The 22,403-nt window shown below is 46.7% G+C and overlaps 1 protein-coding gene across 7 annotated transcripts in view; it reads left to right on the forward strand.

Annotated features, from left to right (window-relative positions):
• Positions 1-22,403, forward strand: part of ARHGEF2 (Rho/Rac guanine nucleotide exchange factor 2) — a 575,049-nt gene that overhangs the window by 332,716 nt on the left and 219,930 nt on the right. For 2 of the 7 annotated variants that reach the window (XM_069217929.1, XM_069217930.1), the window contains exon 1: positions 19,243-19,666. The exons of the other annotated variants lie outside the window; for them this stretch is intronic. In XM_069217929.1, coding sequence (XP_069074030.1) covers positions 19,604-19,666 — 63 coding nt within the window. In that variant the 5' untranslated portion in view covers positions 19,243-19,603. Of the gene's footprint in view, positions 1-19,242; positions 19,667-22,403 lie in introns of those variants that run through there. 7 annotated transcript variants of the gene reach the window in all.

The raw sequence follows: 22,403 nt of genomic DNA on the forward strand, positions 1-22,403 counted from the left end.
AGGCGCTACAATGTTGCTGGTAGTAGTCTTGCTACATTGTTGTGGTTTTGCAGGCGTCCTGGAGCAGTCAGCAGTAGATCCTTGGCAGAAGTCGAAGAGGGAAGAGCAGAGGAACTCTTGTGAGCTCTTGCATTCATTATCTCAGGAACAGCCCAGAGGAGAGACCCTAAATAGCCAAGAAAGGAGGATTGGCTACTGAGAAAGGTAAGCACCTATTAGGAGGGGTCTCTGACGTCACCTTCTGGCACTAGCCACTCAGAGCTGTCCATTGTGCCCCAACACCTCTGTATCCAAGATGGCAGAGGTCTGGGACACACTGGAGGAGCTCTGGGCACCTCCCCTGGGAGGTGCTAGTCTGGGGAGTGGTCACTCCCCTTTCCTTTGTCCAGTTTCACGCCAGAGCAGGGCTGGGGGATCCCTGAACTGGTGTAGACTGGCTTTTGCAGAGAGGGCACCATCTGTGCCCATCAAAGCATTTCCAGAGGCTGGGGGAGGCTACTCCTCCCCAGCCCTTCACACCTATTTCCAAAGGGAGAGGGTGTAACACCCTCTCTCAGAGGAAATTCTTTGTTCTGCCTTCCTGGGACCAGGCTGCCCAGGCCCCATGGGGGCAGAAACCTGCCTGAGGGGTTGGCAGCAGCTGCATTTGAGACCCTGGAAAGCAAGTTTGGCAGTACCCGGGTTCTGTGCTAGAGACCCGGGGATGCATGGAATTGTCCCCCCAATACCAGAATGGTATTGGGGTGACATTTCCATGATCCTAGACATGTTAAATGGCCATGCTCGGAGTTACCATTGTGACGCTACATATAGGTAGTGACCTATATGTAGTGCACGTGTGTAATGGTGTCCCTGCACTCACAAAGTTCGGGGAATTTGCCCTGAACAATGTGGGGGCACCTTGGCTAGTGCCAGGGTGCCATACACACTAAGTAACTTTGGCACCTAACCTTCACCAAGTGAGGGTTACATATATAGGTGACTTATAAGTTACTTATGTGCAGTGTAAAATGGCTGTGAAATAACGTGGATGTTATTTCACTCAGGCTGCAGTGGCAGTCCTGTGTAAGAATTGTCTGAGCTCCCTATTGGTGGCAAAAGAAATGCTGCAGCCCCTAGGGATCTCCTGGAACCCCTATACCCTGGGTACCTAGGTACCATATACAAGGGAATTATAAGGGTGTTCCAGTGTGCCAATGAGAATTGGTAAAATTAGTCACTAGCCTGCAGTGACAATTTTAAAAGCAGAGAGAGCATAAACACTGAGGTTCTGGTTAGCAGAGCCTCAGTGATACATTTAGGCACCACACAGGGAACATATATAGGCTACAAACTTATGAGCACTGGGGTCCTGGCTAGCAGGATCCCAGTGACGCATATCAAACATACTGACAACATAGGGTCTTCACTATGAGCACTGGGCCCTGGCTAGCAGGATCCCAGCGAGACAGTAAAAACACCCTGACATACACTCACAAACAGGCCAAAAGTGGGGTAACAAGGCTAGAAAGAGGCTACCTTCCTACAGCTATGTATGAGGAAAATATCACGCATCACTATGCTTAATGGTCCTGTACACACACGTCATGGAGTCATGTAAAATGCGTGTCCCAAATGATTGATGCATGACCGCACATCCCCACCATGCTACTATGAGAACGTAGCTTCTGCTGCTTTGAGTAATGTGCTTCCTGTAGGACTGAATGACCTCCATCTCGAGGTACCCTGCAGCCCTATTCTACCTGCCGTGTTAATGTGTTTGCTGTGAGCTACGTCCCTGCCATACTTCTGTGGCCACAGCCCCTCAATTCCGTCCCTGCTCCAACACAGAGTATGGACAGCCCCATCCACTTCCGGGAGAAGGTGAATGCTGCCATACATACACAAGACACTGAATGTGACTCCTACCCACCCCTATGTCGGTGTGCACTGGTACACCTCTCGTCCTCGCAACTCGAGCCACACACCGTCGAAAGGGCCCCCGGGAGCTCAGAGAGAGCGCTTCCTCCCCCCGCAGGTGTCTGGCGCGCTGTACAACAATCCAGTACCATACAATACCCGATGTGTATTTGTACGGAGCACTCTTGTTTCGTGCTCATCCTCGCTTGAAAATGCACAGTGCACCAGTGTGTGACACACAACCGCTCACAGCGCAGCGTAGGCCTTGTGCAGCGACCTTGCTTCAAGGTTCAGCAGCCGGCCAGAGCCTCCCAGTTGCAAAATATTTTTTTAAAAAACGAATACTGCAGTAGATAGTGTAGCCTGGCAACCGTGTGTTGGCACACTGCTACTATGAGGAGGAAGTTAGCTGCGCCAGCTCGCAGGGACTGCGCATCCCCGACTTTACTGCTTCTGGGTTGAAGCCATAAATTTGAAAACTTGAAATTGCCTTTTTATTTTTGCTTATTTTGCTGAATCTGTTATATGCTAACATGTTTATTCAGTGAGTATCTCGCTTTAAAAAAAACTCAAAAATTTGAAATTTGCATTGACGTATCTATGTAAAAATATGTGCATTTTAGTACCGTTGGAGCACCGAAACATAACTCCACCTTGTTGGCGCATGCTCTTAGATGTATATTTAATTATGAATTAGCCTAGGGCGCTCCTTATAAATGTCTTTACATTTGTAGCAAATCGGCATAACTGATTTCTCAGGCGTCTGTGGCTAGTTTGACCTTTGCGTGCCGACAGTCGCACTGGGTACACAATGCCTGCGTTATTATATCTGCACTAGTGCAAGCGGTTAACACTATACAAAAACGTGCCTTCCCAAAGAGTTCATTTCACTCGATACAATGGATTCGGAAAATCCAGGTTGGAAGTCAATGGTTTTTGTTTCCACGTGGGGTCGGGGCTCGTGAAGGCAACAGAAGGTAAACGGGTCTCTAAGAGCCTTGTTACCTTAGAGCTGTTTCCCTCCCCCACTCTCTTCTCGCTTCTTTGAGCTCTATGATGTCACTGATAATCAAAAATGCGTAACGTCACTTCCGGTTTTAGTGAATAAACTTTAGTGACCTTGCTCTTGAAGGAATGATGTAGGCGTGACGCTGGCTTACTAAAACTGCCCCCAACCCCCTCACCCGCCCACACTGAGCGCTCCTCGTATCTTCTGCTTGCCTGATGCGCTGCTGCACCCTCGCCTCTAACCGCATCGTCATGGTGACAAAGAGGCCTTGGAAAGGCATTGTCTTGTTGGGGACCCTCCATTGTGACGTTGCGACTGTCCTTCAGTCAGTCACCAGCTTTTGCTGACGCAGCGGCCTGTGTAGCGCTGCCTTGTGGGGGTGAAGAGCGCCTGACTCAGCATTCCGGCCTTTCAGATGCAAAGGTCTGTCGTGGGAATCTTCTACCACCCCCAGTTGTAAACGTGAAATCAGGTTATTGACAGTGATGTAACAAGGTGCCCTGATGCAAGCATGGAAATGCCCCCCACGCCCCCAACCCTGCGTTATGGTTAGATGAGACAACACCGTCATAATCGGTCCCTGACGTCCTGGACTAAGGTGTCACTGCACCAGATACACCACTGACTGGCTACACACAGTGGGTTCTTGAGTAACAGTGTTAATTCTCGAGCCAGCGAGTCCGTTTCGGACGTGTGGAAGAGATGCAGAGCGCTTAGGAGTCGAGGTAGGAAGGCGCTATAGAAGTACCATGAAATATTACTATTGATTTGTGGTGACCGATGATCAGCCCGGGCATCTTGCTGCATTAGCTAGGCCTCAGTCAGAACGAGGATGCCTCCCTCACAAATGACCGCTCGATCTTCTGACTTTTCCCTTATAACCAGTGTTTTTTCTCTTAGCCTCCCTTTAAAATACTTTCATTTAAAATAAAAGTTTCTACCGCACCAAGCGGTGCCGTTATAGGGTTGTAAAAAAGAGAATAGTTAGTTGTCACTTTGTATACCACATCGGAAGAGGGGAGTTGTTTTTTGAAGGTTTTGGTTGTTCTTGTTGGAATCATGATAGTCATGCCTGGTGTAACGTAAACTTTGCCTGTTGTTTGGATGTGAGCCCAGTTTCATTTGTTCAGTGTGTTTTACTGACTGGGTTGTGGATGTTGTCCTTGGTTTGAGGGAGGAAGGCTGTACAACCCTATGTTTGGGCATGCATATAGTCTTGGCGCCTTTTTTTTTCTCTGCACAGGTGTGTTTTGAGATTTTACCATTTGCTTTATCGTTGATGCTGGTGATATGAGTTTTTAAAGCACGCAATTAAGCATAGAGAGTGTCCTAAAAGTTACATAAGAACAGGTAGCCATGCCTATATCTGAAACCTAAAAATGAGGCTAAGAGATGGGAAATTACCAGAAAGATTGCGCAAGTCATTTTGAGGTGCTTAAGAAACCGAATAAAGCCAGAACAGGTGCATGCCATTTTTCCACAATTATCAAGCATTGGCATATACAATCGGCTTCCAGAGTCTTGGTTTTGTCAAAGCCCCTTTTCGTTTGTCATGATTCTTGCGAAAATGTATTATTTGGAAAGCTGCTGGACCTTTGTCAATCTATGTGGAAAAAATGCCTAAAACTAATATATTTTCGTTTCAAAATGCACACCGTGCAGTAGTCGTCCCTGGCACTAAAGTAACTAATTTCTGTGTGAATATGCTCCTTGTGAAATGGCAAAATGTCTGAACTCACTGTGAAGCCAGCCGATGGCGTAAGTTGGCTGATCTATTAGCCCGATGCTGTATGTTGCAGTGGGTGGAAAAAATGTGAATGTCTCAACGACAGACCAATGGATGAAGGCTCAGTGAAGGCACTTATAAGAAACTGCACTTTTAGTAAAATCAGAAATTCTTGGCTAACACAGACCTAACAAAAGGATCCAACGGTTGCTTTCTGCTTTGTGCTGTTTGGCTGCAAAACCTGTACTGACTGAAATGTCCCTCTTGACATGGGGTCATGTGGTAGTTATGCATTTCATATAAAAAAAACAGATTTAAGCTGTTCTACTCTACAAAATGGTTTCTTTTTTAAAATGAAAGGTACTGTCATCTTGCAACCAAATGTGGTGGTCAGGTTTTATTTCTCTGACATGAAGCTGGCACATTCCACCAACTTATTGAAGGAGCACTTGAGAAGAGTGTGCTGGTGCCAGGCTACTTAATTGGTAGAGGACTTGGTCAGTCTGCCCTCCTTTGCAAAATGAGGACACTCTCCTTTAACAAAGATGCTCATATAGGCAAATGAAAAAAGAACGAAGGGGCAAAGAAAAACCTGTTCAAATTCCTCGTGAAAAGAAAACACTATGAATATGTTTTTTTTCTTTTTTTTAAATTAATACTTTGTTTTATTTGGCTCTGTATTTTAGGTCTGGTGTTATACAAGAACTTACTTATACTTACTTATGGAGGATTTAAGCCAGCCCTCTTCATCCATTGATATATTTTTGTATCATTCACATTCATCCTGTGCCAGGGAACACATCTGCCCAGGCTATATTCCTTTAATGCCATGGACTGCTATGACAATGTGTGCTCTTTGAGACGAGAAAAAATATATACTTTTTTCCCAATTTTTTTTTTTTTAAATATTGAAGAGGGTCCGGCAGCTCCCACAACAATGTCATTTCATAAGAAAAACAATAGCAAAGAAAGCATTGGCAAAGCCAGAAGGCTGGCATCCAACACTAGACCGGTAAGCTTTGTCAATACTTTTATGTCTTCATATCATTTGCTTGTTAGTTCACGGTAAATAGGTCAAAAGATAATTTCCTCCACTGACCATACATTCTTTGAACTACCCCACTATTTCTTCTATTTCTTTTGTTTTATCTTGCCTGCACCAACTTTTCCAGTTCTACGTGTTTTCGATCTTTTTGGGCTGGAGTCCCCCCCTCCCCCCCCCCACCTCTTACATCTTGTTAGGGCTATTATTTCTGTTTGTCTATAAATTAAACATATTCAATTTCAAATGGCACTCTGTGACAGCAGCTGATAGACACTATAAAACTGAAAGTAGGATTTCCTGTATGGGGTATGGGATGCTTTGAGAAGGTGTTTATCAGCCCATCAACATGTCAACCAAGATCTATTACCATCACTGAAGTATCATAGTAAATGTATACAAGACTTCATCCACCAATGCCCTGTGTCTTTCACTTCATATTTCAATCCCTACCATAGCAATTTCGTTATTTTGCCACCTTCCGCAAATCTACATACTTGGGCTGGAGGAAGCAGTAAGCAATAGTTCCAGGACTGAAATGCCTTTGAGTCTGCAAACCTACTAACTTGCATGTTTTAAGGATTTTCACCAGCTCCTCTCTAATCTTTCCTGATAATGAGAAAGATTGGAAATTTACTCCTGACAATGGCAGAAGTAGAATCTCTTCCAGGGTTGGGAAAAAAGTGGGTGGAGGGAAAGTGAACTAATAAACACTCAATAGATTTTCACATGAGCAAATCTACACATGCATATTTGCTCGTGCTAAAATACAGTTCACAAATGTTTTCTAGGAGTACAATTTCCTTGTCCCTAATTAGGTCTGGTGTTAAGAAAGACATTTTGTTTATATTAACCTTCTATTTCTCTTTTATCGGCTGGCTTTACTATGAGTGATCGCATTCTGCTCTTCCACAAAGAGTATATTGACACACACAGTAGTTTTGTTCAGTGCCAGGAACTACTGTAGCAATCAGTGGCATAACGAAACTGGAGGGGGCCCCCTTGGAAAGAATATGGAGCTCCCCCCTTAGGCTCACTCAGGGCGGGTGCTGTGCTGAAGGGCTCCCAGGAGGGGGGCTGCAGGTCCTTTGTTACGCCACTGGTGGCAATGTGTGCTTTTTGGACCAAAAACCTTTTTTCTTTTTGCCAGTGTTTGTTACAGTGGTGAGGGCCCAGCAGCTCCCACAACAATAAAGGGGCATATTGAAAAGCCCCTAGCGCCATCTACCGACACATTAGTAGTGATGCTAATGTTTTTTTAGATGGCCAAAATCTCTGTGCCATTTTTACAAAGTGGCGAAATGCATGCATTGCGCCACTTTGTAAACCCTTGCACCACATTCTGCCTGTGCCAGGCATAAGATATGCAAGGGGCGTTCCCCGTTGGGGGGGGGGGGGGGTGAAAAAATGACACAAGTAAATATAAGGGATTTTCTTGCACCATTTTTCTCTGCACTTTTAACGCCTGCTAAGAGCAGGCATTAAATGGGGGCATACCATTATTTATAATGGCCCCCAATGTACTCTGCAGGAGTAGCGCCAAAGTTTTGGTGCTACTCCTGCAGAGTACATCAATAGCGTCATAAATGACGCTATTGCCCCCTACCTTGCGCCATGGTGCGCTGTATTTTAAATATGCTGCACACTTCGTGGTGGTATGGGGAGGCAAGGACGCAAGAAAGGTGGTTCTCAAATAAGCCTCTAAGTCTTTCAAAAGCCATGTAAAAAAACGCGCATTGATGAAACCAAAAGACTCTGATGTCAGATCAGTTGGCTTTGCCAGTGCTTGTTTATTTTCATGCTTCCCATAATCTTGTTTAAAATGGTTATACTGATTTTCCATTAGGAATATTTTTTGGAAATGCTAGCATGCATCAACACGTTTTTCTAACTGACACTTCAAAGAAATAGCACCTAAAATGTCATAGTAGCGAAACATTTTTGTTTCCTACTTGCATTTTTTTCTGAACATTTTATTTTGAAAGCAAAGCTTCAGCAAACTTTTGCATCTAATCAGAGAGCATTCTGGAAGCATTATACATATCCTCAAATTGTTAAACTTTTCAAACGTGTGTACACTTTTTTTTTTTTTACTGGAACCACTGCCAGTGGTGCAGTGTTATAAACACACATGCAGTCTGCCTTCATGACTTTAGTATAGGGGACATAATGGATACCATGTACATCCTGAAAACGCCATACATTTTGTCAGCAATGCAACCATAACTCTCTCCCAAGCCCCTCACTGCTTATGGCTTCATGCATGATGTCTCAGATGACATCACAAATGTCATTGTTCATGACATCACGTTTTATTACCACTGGCATCACTGAAGCAGGTAAATGTCCCTGCACTGCATAATACGCTTGGTTCTTCACAAAGGGGCTGATCTTCAGGCAGGCCCTCTTTTCACCACCACATCCTCTAGTAATCACTGGATTCAAAATTTGGTAGTGGTTAGTAGTTTGTAGGGGCTGTGCATGGTCACCAGGCACTATGCTCAACACCATTATACCACAGTCTACTTGTCTCAAACGTTGGTCCTGCCCAAAGAGCTTTGCGTGCAGGTTTCTGTCTGTGGCCGTGGCTTGCACTCAGCACTACTGTATCCTGCTGATCTTTTGTCCATGTGCAGTGGGTATTGGGTGCAAGGCCTGATGTTTGGTCATGTCTTGCTCCCTGCCCACACAGGCACTCTATGTGTCCTTAGACCCATGCCAGTCCCCTGCTCACCTCACGCATTGTTTGGCCCAACTGCACTGAGGGATGAGTCCTTTAGATGTGTCAAGGTACATCTTTCACCCCGAGCCCACTAGGCACCACCTTTGACACTGTGCAGTGGTCCCTTGTGCACAGGAAAGTATTTTTTGGCTATACCCTGAGCTCAGCAACCCTGACCTAGGGGCCAATTTAGGCAGTAAAGATGATGGGTATTTATAAGGTCATAGGGCCTGATTTAGATATTGGCAGATGTGGTACTCAGTCACAATAGTGATGGGTATCCTGTCCGCCAAATTCTAAATCCCATTATTTCCTATGGGATTTAGATTTCTGCAGATGGGCTATCCCTCACCGTTGTGACGAAGTAACCCATCCACCAATATCTAAATCAGGCCCATGATCTTAAAATCAACTTGGCAAACATCTCCCTTATTGATGCGCTCTCTAGCAATCAGAAATTGTGGCAGTTCAAGAAGAATTAACATGCGTTCACCCTTTTGCAATGAGCGTACTCAATAGAGGTCTTATAAGGATTTGTACAGACCGCAACGATTTTAAGTTCATCATAGCTTCATGAAAGGGCGATGTGCCTTCTGAAGGACTTAGTTTAAAGTCTACAAATATTTGTCCAATTTTCTGTGTCATTTCTTCAGAGGGTTCCTCAGTTTATGTTACTAGGCTTTTGCTCCTTTATAAGGGTAGACATGCGGAGGGAAGAGAATTAAACATAAAAAGGTCTGATAGAAACTCCCTGCACCACTCACCAAAATGTGCTACTTTTCCCAAAATTGCTCTCACCAAAATGCCTTAATGAGCAGTGTACTCCTGCCACAAAACAGGATAGCGAAGGTGTTTCTACACCCTAATTCAAATGCGTAAAATATTCAGTCCCTATCTGAAACTTTCCAGGGTACTTAAGTTTTTGCTATCAGTGGCAGCGTGATAAGTACTTCAATACCAAATCAGACGCCATTCCCTCTGTGAGTGCTCAGCTGTACTCCTCAAGGAAAGTTCCCTCAACCCTACCAGGTCCTCACTTGCCTAACTAATGAACTACTTACAGAGGGAAGCGAGCAGATATACTGTTGACCACAGCAGCGGATAGCCTAGCTATAGCATCCCAAGAATTTCAAAGAGTAGTGAGGAACATTGACACATGCAATGGCATGTACCCTGTCCTGTCATGCTCCACCATGGCCAAGGCAAGGCTTCTCCAAGGGAGGCATTTGGGGCAACAAATGCACACTTATATTCTCCCTTTGCTTTCATTATTCACTATATTTTGTCCCGGGCTGTTTTAGGCTTATGGTTGCCTTAATATTGATGTTTGTGGTTCAAAGACAAAATCAGTTCTCTTAACAGCAATGTTCAGATCTTTTGTTTTATTGCCATCGTAGCTCAGTGCATCTCTGAACATCCGAAGCATAAGCCAATTTATTTTGAAACATCATGATGAAATACCTGAACTTTGCTACTACCAGTACATAATTTGAGCGGTGGATGCCAGTGGGAGGTGGCACCGCAGTGGCGGCTTCTCCTTTATGGCGAAGGAGTGTCTCCCCACTCCTGGAGCCCGCAGTTAAATACATGTAAAATAAAATTATATCAAAGCAACTAATAAAGCTGCTTTATTATCATTTTATTTTACATGACGGAACTGGAGCCGAGTCATGAGGGAATCGCTATGGCCATCCCTCGACAGCAGCAGGAGGAGTGGTGGGCACATGGCACTGCAAGTGCGCATGCCGTTTGGGCCGACTGTCTTTGGATGGCCAAACCAACATGCACACTTAGATATCTTCAGGATTGTTGAATGGAGAATAGCAGGCACAGGCTTCCCCTTCCTTTTGGAGCATAAAACCAGGTCACTCCGCCCAATCCCGGCGCTTCTCTTTAGTTGATAATATCAGCATGAGAGCAGCATCTGGATTGGTGCAGGGGAGTCTTGGAACTTGTGCATCAAGAGCTGCAGAACATTGAGGTGGCGCTAGGCAGGTATGTTTTTTTTATTTTTTATTATTAATTATTGTCACCTGCGCAGCCCCAGGACATTTCCATGGAAGCAGTTGGCACTAGCAGTTATTTTTGGGGTCAGCACTTATTTTTTTGTATCGGCCATTCACTGCTAGCAAAGGATTTATATGGGAAAGATGGAAGAAAAATGTGGAAAAGCGTTACAAAGGAAGAAAGCAGAAAGTTGCAAGAGTGAGTTGAAGGGGCAGGGAGTGACTGTAAATGGATTAAAGAGGCCAGAGATGGCTTTAGGATTACGCTGCCTCCGTAGTCTGTGCTCGAACATTTACTGCAGGAGCTGCGTATTTCAGAGAAGCGCTTTGGGTACTTGTTATTTACAAATTAAGCACTGGCTACTACAGAAATGTTTGTTCTTTTTCTTACATTGGAGTGAAGGGTAGTTTTGGAAGAAGAATGTGCAAGAAGTTGACAAACAGCAAAAGTGGAATTATTTTAAAGGAGAGGTGGCTTGTAGACCTGTGCCCACCACTGGAACAATGATAATTTATTTTTCGATATTTGAGAACAGGAGGGGCACAACTACCAGTGCAGAGTGAATTTTCCACACAAGACACCCTAGAATATAAGAAAAACACAAAGGTGGTTTCCTGAATGTGGAGTAGTCCCTAAGGCGCTGGGAATTTCACAGAGTCCCAGTCTAGTCTCTTGTGTTTTCCATTGTGCCACTTCGGACTTGGACCAATCTTATTCACGTCAGGCTTGAACCTGCCCAGTATGAACAGTCCAACCCCTACCACCAGGCTGGGTCGCCCCAAAACGAGAGCAAAAGCAACCGCAGATCATTTCCAGCCTCATGATGTTTGGCCCCGGGGACTAACAGACTGAATCCACTGATTCACTGCATCTTCATAGAAATACAATGATCTCAAAAGCAACTGCAGCCTCGAAATAAAGTGCAGCGTGTTTATGCCACACAATCCGTGCCAGCCAAGACAACGAAAGTTACAGACAGGGCTCGTTCCTACTAGCCGTAGTCAGCCCGCTGTGACTGGAAGTTGGATGGCCTCACAGGTCATCACTGGGACCAGCCTCGGGCACAGACTTTTAACCCCCATACACTACTCTTGTTTTGCTCGGATCTTCGTTGGAGGGGGGCTCTTTAATGCCACCTGATGCCCCTGACGGTGCCCTCTGCAGCTACTACTCGGGAGAAGCCATGAACTGCGAATCATGAAGTTGCCAGGGCCACCGGAAGTGACATCATGCCCCTCTGATCCTCCCAAACTGCTGACATCGCTGGGTTGACCCGTTATGCAATCTTTGGTCTCTCAGTAGTTTCCTGTTTGTGCCTCTGGGGCTAAGGGAAGAGCAAGGAATAGAAATTAGAGAAAGTAAACGGTGCTCTTAAAACCCTGATTAATTGCTGATCCTGCTGTTGCGGTCGCGACCCCTGAAACCAGAGGTAACAAGGGCAGTGCCAGGAGTGCCGAAAGGGCCACCTTATAGTTCTGAAGGGACCTTTGGTGATCGAGGACCTCTTTTGCTGGTGTGTCTGCTGGTGGCATGGAGATCACTCGCACAGCCAGTTGTTCTTTTCCTGTAGGTTTTCCGAAGGCATTGTTTCCAAAGTGTGGTTCGAGCAGGTGCTCAGCGGTACACCCACTGCTTTTCGCCAGCGTGTCTGGTTTCCTTCTGGCTGTTTCAGGTATCGGATCAGGTTCCATGCGGTCGGCCTAGGAGTGGCGTCAGATGGCATAGCTTGCCACACCCAACCAAGACCCAGCTCCCTCCAGCTAACCTCAGCAAACCTGGATGGAGAAATCTTAACAAAGGCAAGCGGTCCCTGGGCAAGGGTGACCCACCTGGAGACAGGAGTAACAACAAACAGTGATACAGCCAGTCATGTTGCATCACAGACACAGTTCTCAAACAGCAGTTCTTTCAAGAGAGCAACCTCAGCACAGAAAAATCTACCATTTCTTTCCCTTAGGTTCTGATGTGAATCTCACAGTGCATCCTGGTGGAACCATGGCATTATACATATCAATGTACAGTAATGCTCTATAACGCTGTTTTCTAATAGAAGGAAGTGCCTTCAGGGGATGTGAACAGAGTAAAACTGAAAAACAGGTATAAAAATAACTGGGATACACAGAACAAAGTGTATTACATGAAAAGTGCACTTGTAATCCTGTTTTCCACTGTGAGCAACATATGTTTTACCAAACTAGAAAGATTCAACAAATCCGATGTTATACCACTGTTAGAAAAATGGTGTGTTGCAGTGCGTAAATCTAAGGCTAAATCATTATTTGATGGTAAATTACATTTTTAGTAGGATCTGCTAAATGTGTATACCTGTCTTTCTTAAAAACCCTTGTATGTTACATAGAGTGGATATCCCTTTTGTATAAACATCGTTAAATTGACAAACTTCGGAGATCACTCTCACAGAATGTGTTTCATAATGGCATATATTTTCCCTTTTCTTGCTGCATAATTCAGTCAATCCAGAAGAATAATTTGGTCCTTCTCTGCTGCGTAATTCTGGTGGCCCTGCAAGCAGGACACTGTAATCTTGATCACTTATATAAAGCAGACAATAAACTAAATGGTCCCTTTCCCTGATAAGAAAATATGCTCTTCTGCTGCTGAATGACTTGTCTTCCATTAGTTTCAGACTGCTGGATCACGTCTAGGCTGTCTCGCTTATTGGCAGATACATAGTTGTTCAGGTGCCAGAACACCATCAGAAAATGTTCGACCAGTCCGATAATGGAGCATTCTGGGACACGTAGTTTTACTCTTAATAATGACAGCATGGGCTCAGTAACCCCAGTATGTAAGGTGCTGCAGGCTATAAAGCTAGAATTACTTAAGGGTCTCCTACCTGGCTTGAGACCTCTTGACAGCTTTGTTTAAGAGACAAGTAAAGTGTTTTTCACAGGATAAAGCAATGTGGTCCAGGAGGGAGGGGGTGAGAGACAACCCTGGACGGTTGTCTTTGGGACGTGCAGCTTAAGCTAAGCTCTACCTCTTCCTCACGATAGGGTTTAGAGACACTTCTCCGAGGTACTTGAAAAGACAGCCACTTAGTCTCTGTCACAATCCTGTGAGTTGCATAAGTCAGTTAGTGACCAGGAATGAATGTTACGAGCTCCTGGGTAGAATCGCCGGAGGAGATATAACCACAGAACGTAGACTTGGCTAGGAGACTAGGACCTCCGGTTCACTGTCTGACCTTTGCTGTCAGGCTTTGGCACAAATGACCCTGCATAAAAAGTGGTTTGCCCCTTGCTTGCTCCCTGCCACAGTGTCCCAGTGATATTACAGGTTTTCATGAATGAAGGAGACATGTTATCTCTGCCTCTAGGACTGTGCTCCAATCAATCAGGAATTTCTAAAGCGCACTATTCACCCGTGAGGTTCTCAAGGCGCTGAGGAGGGGATGGGGAGACAGGGGGAGTGGGGGGCGGAGGTGCTGCTACTGTTTGAACAGCCAGGTCTTGAGAAGTTTCCTGAAGGTAAGGAGGTCTTTGGTCTGGCGCCGGTGGATGGGAAGAGTGTTCCACGTTTTGGTGGCGAGGTACAAGAATGATCTACAGCCGGTTGTAGTTTTGCAGACGTGTGGGACAGTTGCGAGGGCGAGGTCGGCGGAGCGGAGATGCCGGGCCAGGGTTAGAAAGAGAGTCGTCTAATGAAGTAGTCTGGTCCGGTGTTGTGAAGTGCTTTGTGAGCGTGGGTGAGGAGTTTGAAGTAGATTCTCTTGTTGACTGGTAGCCAGTCAAGGTAGTGCATTCCCTACCTTTACCAGAAAATATATTTACTTTTATGCCTCTCGTTTTTAGTTCTAACGGATAGACAGCTTTTGTTGTTTCAATACCTTGTCTTTTCCATAAAATCCAGACAAATACAAGTGATTTCGGTCATCCCTCCTTGTGCATTGGTCTGTTCAAGGTCATAGCTATTCCGCACTGCTCACCTCAGTACGCAGCATGTGGCAGAGGTCAGCGCACTTCATGACAACGTTCTGCTTGCTTACATGTGCGCAGCCACCTCAGAAGGAAACGCCTCAGTGCTGGGGCTCCTTGGCGTCTGGGTCGCTCCTTTATTTTTTGGACATATTTTGACACGTCTGTATACTGCTTATATGTACACAAATGAATTCATAAATACAGTGCACCCTTTGCAGGACCAGACCTCCTTGCTTAGTCAATGTTTTCTTTTATCCTGTAGAGTTACCACATCGCTCAGTGTCAGGAAGTCAGTATTTTACCCAGTTGCCCGTTTTCCTTTTACAAATCATTATCATCAGATGTGTTTGTTCAGTTGCTTTAACTGAAGTGAAAAATACCATGAGCACCATAAAGCACCATTTCTAAAATGCGATTCCAGAACTGGATGTTGGGTGTCCGTTTTGACGTGGCTCAAAAGTGGACACTGCAGATAGGTTTTGAACCTAAACTGGGCTCGATATTGCGGATGTGAACTCCGAATCAGGACCCATGCTCAGGATAAGGTCTCCAAAAGTGGACACAGTAAGATGGCGTCATCCGACATTCTAATGAGATGAAATCTCCTAAACTAGACTCAGTAGTTCTTATGTGGCCTCCAAATCTGAACACAATACTGCAGGTGAGGTCTCCCTAATAGGGCTCATTTTTAGGGTTGAGCCTGCGAGAGCACGTGCTAGCGCATGCATCTCGCTTGCAGGACACTACAGGGCCGGCATCTCTTCCATTCCTGTCTGTCTAGAAGGTACCAAGACCTGATTGATTCAACTTAAGCAGTGGCCTTCCGCTGCTCCTTACATGATCAAGGTACTGTTTTGTTCTTATTTACTTTTAGTGCCATGCAAATAGAAGACAAGCGACTGGCAGTAACATGCCCAGCAGGGCAAACAAAATTGCAACTTTCTTTTACTTTGCCAAGTCTTCTTTTCTCACTTTACACTCATGTTATCTTTTGTTTTTGCTTGTGGGCGCTGTTCCCAAAAGATGGGGATAACTTGTTCTAAATATTGTAAAGGAATATTATTTCTTTCTTATGTGTAATTTATGAAATTATGCTTTAACACATAATCGTGCAGTATGACCCAGTCCACCCCACACCAATCCACCCTACTCAGATCCACGCCAGTCCACCCAACCTCACCCCACAACAATCCACCCCACTCAATCCAAACCACCATAGACCAGTCCACCTCACTTCAGCCTAAACCACTCACCCCAATCCAGTCCTCCCCAATCCACCACACTCCAATCCTCCCAATCCACCCAACTCCAGTCTGTCCCTTTCCAATTCTCCCCAGTCAAATCCCAACCAATCTGCCCCACCCTAATTCAAAACAATCTGCTAACCTCCAATCTTCTTCTGCACTCTAATTTTGCCCCACTCCAATCCAAAACAATCTGCCCCACTCCAATCCACAACAATCTGCTTTAGTCCAATCTGCCCCACTTCAATCTAAAACAATCTGCCCCACTACAATCTGTCCCACTTCAATCCAAAAAAATCTGTCCCAATGCAATCTACCCCACTCCGAAATAATCTGCCTCAAAAACTGTCTGCCTCACTCCAATCCAAAACATTCTGCCCTACTCCAATCCAAAACAATCTGCCCCATGACAATTCCCCCACACCAATCCAGCCCACTGAATCCAATCCATGTCAGACCAATCCAGTCCACCCCACTCCAACCCAAACCCCTCACCCAAATCCAATCCACTCCAATTCGTCCTACCCACTCCAACCTTCCTCACTCCAATTCGACCCACTCTAATCCAAAACAATCTTCTCCAGTCCTGTCTTCCGCAGTCCATTTTACCCCCATACCAATCCAAAACACTTTGCCTACTCCAATCTATATCAATCTGCCCCACTCCAAAACGATCTGCTGCATTCCAGTCTGCCCCACTCCAATCTAAAACAGTCTACCTCACTTCAATTCAAAACAATCAGCCCCTGTCCGATCTAAACCAATTTGCCACATTCCAATCGAAAACAATTTGCCCCACTCTAATCCAAAACAATCTGCCTCACTCCAATTCGAAATAATGTACCCCACTCCAATCAGCCCCAATCCAATCTGCCCCACGCCAATCCAAAATAATCTGCCCCACTACAACCCCCCCCAACTCCAATCCGAAACAATCTGCCCCATTACAATCCCCCAACTCCAATTCAAAACAATCTGCCCCAGTCTAATCTGCCCAGCTCCAGTCTGCCCCACTCCAGTCCAAATCTATCTACCCCCTCTAACAAGCCCTACTCCAATCTTCCCACCCCAGTACAAAACAATCTGCCTTCGCCAATCAGTCCCACTCCAATAAACCCAACTCCAATCCAAAACAGTTGGCCCCACTTCAATCTGCCCCACGCCAATTCAAAACAATTGCCCCCACTCCAATCCAAAACAATCTGTTCCATTCCGATATGCCTCACTCCAATCTGCCCCAGTCCAATCCAAAACAATCTGCTACACTCCAGTCTGCACCACTCCAACCCAAAACTATCTACCCCAATCCAATCAGCCGCACTGCTAGCCAAAACAATCTGCCCCTCTCTAATGTGCCCCAATCCAATCCAAAACATTCTACCCCTTTCCAATCCACAACAACCCACCCCACTCCAATCCGCCCTACTCCAACCCATCATTCTTCAATCCATCTCACCCCAATCCAATCCACAACACTAATCCAGTCAACCTCACCAGTGCTTAATTTGTAAATATAGAGGTGCCAGTGCCCAAAGCCCTCCTCTTAAAAACGCGGCTGCTCCAGTTAAATGTGTGAACACAGAATACTGAGGCAGAGTAATCCTAAAGCCATCTTGGGCCTCTTAGATCCATTTAAAGCAGCTACCTGCCCCTCCAGCTCACTCTTGCAGCTTTCTGCTTTCTCCCTTTGTGACTCTTTTTCGTTTTTCCGTTCCTACGTCTTTCCCATATGTGTCTTTTACTTACAGCAAATGTATGAGGCAGAAGAACAAGCCCCGGCCCTCAAAAATAAGTGCCGGTGCTCAGCACCGGAAACAACAAGCACAAATTAAGCACTGAACCTCACGCAATCCAACCCACCTCTCGCCAGTCCAGTACACCTCATTCAAATCCACCCCAATCAAACCAATCCACCTCACTCCAATCCAGTCCACCCCACTGGTCCAATGCACCTCACCTAACTCCAGTCTATCCCACCCCACCCCACTGCAGTCCAATCCACCCCACTCTACCCTAACATACCCTGCTCTACCCAAATCCAATCCAGCCGCTGTACCCCAATCCAATCCGCCATCCCAGTTCACTCCATCCCACTCAAACCAATCCATCCATCCCACCACATTCCAATCAGCCCAACCCCACTCCAATCCACCCCCTCCAGCCCAGTCATGTCCACTACTGTGAAATCCAGTCTTTTCAGCCCAGTTTAATCCACCCCACTGCAGTCTAATCCACCCCTTCAAACTACCCTACTCTAATCCACTACACCCTGATCCAGTCCACCCCACTCCTATCACTCAAATCCACCAACCAAACCAGTGTAATCCAATCCACCTCACCCCATTTCAATCCACTCTGACCCAATCCACCACCATCCAGTCCACCTACTCCAATCTACCCCACTCCATTCAACCCAAACCACTTTACCTCAATCCAATCCACCCCAATAAACTCCAATCCAATGCTCCACTCTCTTAATCTACTCAAACCCATACACTCTATTACACCCCACTCTGACAATGCACTCTACAACACTATTTATCACTGAACTCTACTCCCCTCTAAGACACTCAAATCTCCACTTTACGACACTCTACTCCAACAAATCCAGTCTCCGACACTACTCCCCGCTTTCTACCACACTCCACAAACTTTTAGCCATGCTGAACAGCAGCCACACTGATGTACGACGTGGCAAAAACACATTGCCAAAGCCAATTGCTCTTGAATAGGAGAGACCTATTGGCTTTGCCAGTGCTTGCTGTATAAATATGCTGACCACTCCTGGGCAACCATCCAGTTGACGGCCTCAAAGCTGAGTGGGGTGTCACCGCCAGAACAAGATACTTCAGTCGTTGCCTTTGGACCAGCTGCTAACCTCGAGCTGGAACATGTTGAATTTAACCCCGATTTCTAGATGTGATCTCCAATTCTGGATGCAGTGCTCTGTTATGTACCTAACACGCCCTATCATCTTAATCGCCCCTACCGACCCTGTCACAATCCCCCTTCATATCTCTCTGAGCCTTTACGTTCACTTGGAGCTCCCTAATGGGTCTGGCCCGGAAAAGGAGGTTTTAGGTTAGGATGCTGAAATAACCCAATAACGAGCCTATTGTGACAGCTTGAGATAGTTCTGACTTTACAGCCAGTGACCCTTTGCATTCTGGACCTTGCAGTTTTGCTTTTGACATTACAACAATGGGGCTGCAAGTCCCGGAAGGCAAAGTTCGCGTTGTTGGCTGAAACGTCCAGTCTGCCTGAAGTGCACGGGCATTGTGTGAGAACAAGGAGCTTCTTACAGGACGGTCAGTTTCCGTCTGGGATGCTTAAAGCCCATTTTAACCGCGCACGAGTACATGTGTGTGATCAGATGTTATTCCAGTGTATAGATTTACCTCCTACGCTCCGGTTCTAGTAATCGGTGCCCCCAGGCATACTGGCACCGATACATTCTCTGCATGTGCCCCACGTGAGGTGTGACTGTCGCATTCTGGTACATTAGTTGTGCATGTTAATTATAAACGTGGGATTGCAAGATCCAAAATGTCAAAAATAAAGAACACCCGCCGGACGGCTCCTCACACCTGACGCGGGACAGTCGGTGCGCCTCTCCATCACCGCAGCGAGATGTGTTTCTCACCCTTCCTCCACTGGCAGGAAACCATGGGTGGTTACCACAGCCATCCACCCCACGCCCCTCCCCCAAACTTGGAAAACTCGAGCTCTGCGCACAGAGCCAGCTCCCGCCCCCATCACAATGGGCTGAGCGAGGGAGCCGGGAGGAGGGGGAAGACGGAGTGGGGGAGGAAGGGGGCTTGGTTTGAATAATGCAAAGTAACTCCATCCCAGCCACATCCTGTGCATGAGGCCGCCGCATGAAGCTTGCACCCGGTGACTGCCTTTCTTCGGCTTCCCCTTTCTAACCACGGAGACAACCCCTTCTTTTTTGCGACGTTTTTTGTTGCTTCCGAAGCAACACAAGACCTGGGCTCTGGTGGTTGCGGAACACTATGTCGAGGATCGAATCTCTGACCAGGGCGCGAATCGATCGAAGCAAGGAGATCTCGCTGAAGGTCGGTGGCTTTTATTCAAAGGGATATTGATGGGGTCGTTCGGTGTGTGGGGTGCGCTTGGAAGTCTTGGGCAGCGCGCCAGGCCATTGGTGGTCCGGACCCGGGACGCGCGGTACCACCCCAATGGGTCATACATACTCCCGTGTGGTTGTGATGAGTTCGCCTGTGGTCCAAAGAAGTCGTCACCGTTTCTCCCCGTTTTGCATTAGTAGCGCCGATCGCTGCATTATGGTAACTTCATGGCGCCTCAATACATATACAACTGATGCATTGCAGAGGTGGTTTAAAGCTGATCACAGACCGGGGTTCTGACAGCCTGGTCCGACAGGATAGCTCCTCGAGTCACGTGGCTGTGTTGATTTTGCTGCCTCCCAAGTGGCAGGTGGTTCTCTCCAAGTCACATGTGGTCCTCATGACCCCGATGATGGTCAACATGCACTTGCAGTTGAGACCCCGCAACGTATCGGAGGCAGCATGGTGGGTTACTGCGCCTCCCGCACAGGGCTGCGCGCATCCTGCTGATCCGACTCGCATCGTGACAGGGCTGAGCGGACGCTTGTCGCTCTAGGGTTGGTAAAAAGAGTAACGTTGATTGGGGAAGCAAACTGATGGCTGGACAACTGCTGCGGAGTGAGGTTGTGGTTTGCGCGCCAAGTAAATGGTGCAATGTCTTGATTTCTTTCTTTGAGCAGGCTGGGGGGAGGAGGGGGCTTGGGTTTTCCCCGGGTGGACCGGGGGCGCCAGTGCGGCGCAGAGCGAGTCGTGTCTGTGAACATAGGCTTCTGTGTTTAGGGTCTCGTGGGAGCGGGGGGGAGGCTGTATGATGAAAGTGTCCCTGTTGGCACCAGTATAGAGGGAACCTGCTCCTCCGGAATATGATAGAGACCGTGTTTTTTTTACTTCCGCATTTCAAGGACGGACATGGAGCCTCGAGGCACCGGCCACTTCTAAGTTTTCTTTATTTCCTGCGATCTATATTTCTTTCTTACTCACTTTACTACTCGGTGTTTTCTCTACTTTTTACATCCCCACCGTCCTTATTTTAATTGTATTACTGTTACTTTGTTCATATATTTTTGTTTCTTGGTTTCGGTCTTCATCTTCTTTCATTTCCCCCCACCCCTTTCTCTTTCGGAGCCGAGCGTGCTCTGAAAGCCCCTTGTGTCAGCATTTCTTAATTTCTGATAACGACGGTCCACAGTAAAGATTACTTTCCCTTTGATTTTGCAAGATGGTAGAACACACACATCATCTCCAGATGCCGAAGGGAGTTTTTCGTTCGCGCTTCGCCCACTGCAGTGTGCCCTCCGGTGCAGGAGCAGCCGTGTGCCACTGAAGACACACCTCCTGTGCTGGCCTAACCGAGCATGTTGTCTGTGTGTCCCGCACGTGCATTGCGGATCTCCGGCAGACATAGTCCAGAGAGGATTCCCCTTTGTGAACTGTTAAATGCATTTGCCGTTCTTATTACAGCCCTGTCCACACGCTCGTGAGAATCGTGACGTGCCCGGTGCAGGAATTTGTTTTGAACCCCCCCCCCCTCCCCCTCCCTCCACGTGTCCGGGCGTGTCACGAGGAAGATCGCCTGTCTCTTCCCCTATCAGCATTGTAAATAGTATTTCAGTGCGGCACACGTGGTTACTGATAAACCAGGTTGCCTGGTACTGTGGTTCAGCGGGCTTATGCACCTGCTGCATAGTTGGGATTTCTGCGCTTCCTGCTGGTGGCAGGTTTGTAGCAGCACAAGCCGTGCTCAGCGTTTCGTCTGTCAGATGCTGAGTGTGACTGAGACTGGTTTGAATCGGGACAGCTGAGCTCCTCATCTCATCTGTTAGACTTTGAGGTTGCTGACAATGAATGCCACGTTTCATAGAGGCAGCCCGTCCTTTTTGGGCCACGTGCGGGTTGGTTAAAATTGCGACATTCCCAAATGCGGTGGCTGTGATGTGGTTTTCCTGTTTTGGCCTTCTAAGCCCAACCCCGGCCTTTAATTTAAAGGTCTGCTTTTGAGCTGAACGAATCTATATATTTTAGCTGAGGTCCGCCCAGATGTTGAGGTGCAGTGCCCTAGCTCCTCGTGTTAAGCAAGACTGTGACCTCCCTCCCCCCGTGTTTCGAAGGGGCCCCCAAGTGTCTTTATCCTTAGGACACAGCTGTGATGGGATCCTTTGTGCTGGCCACAGGAAGCCCCCGAGGGTGGGCGGTTGTCATGGAGACCATTGAGACAAAAGTTGAAAACTCTTGCTGGGAGCTCAAGTGAACCAAAGAGGCAAAAGTCACCTCGTTAATGTCTATAAAACACCAAAAAAAAGGAAATAGCAATAAAAGGAGCGCCAAAGACCGAGATACTCCGGCTTAATTCTTGCTTTAGCGAATAATTGTGTTCACCGAAGACAGACTGAGCAAGCGATTGCTATTGTAGCCAGAATAGCGGGAGGTTTAGATAACTGAGGCAGGGCCGAAAAAAATGTAAAGTTTTCAAAGAATAAATAAAATCCCAAACAATGTGCCGAGGAATAAAAGTACACTGGCAGGTGACAAAGGGCCTTTAAGCCAGAATGGTGAATGTTCGCAGTGGGTGAAGGAAGGGACCGAGACAGATGTGAAGTCTGTCTGAAAATCCGGCCTGCTGTCCTGTGCACACAAAAGCGAGCCCAAGCCGCAGCTGCGGTGTGAGGTACAAATGAAGCACACGGGCTGAACACGTGCCCTGTGGACCCCACCCCATAGGTCGTCC

The sequence above is a fragment of the Pleurodeles waltl genome, chromosome 12, assembly GCF_031143425.1.
Source record: "Pleurodeles waltl isolate 20211129_DDA chromosome 12, aPleWal1.hap1.20221129, whole genome shotgun sequence".
Lineage (NCBI taxonomy): Eukaryota > Metazoa > Chordata > Amphibia > Caudata > Salamandridae > Pleurodeles > Pleurodeles waltl.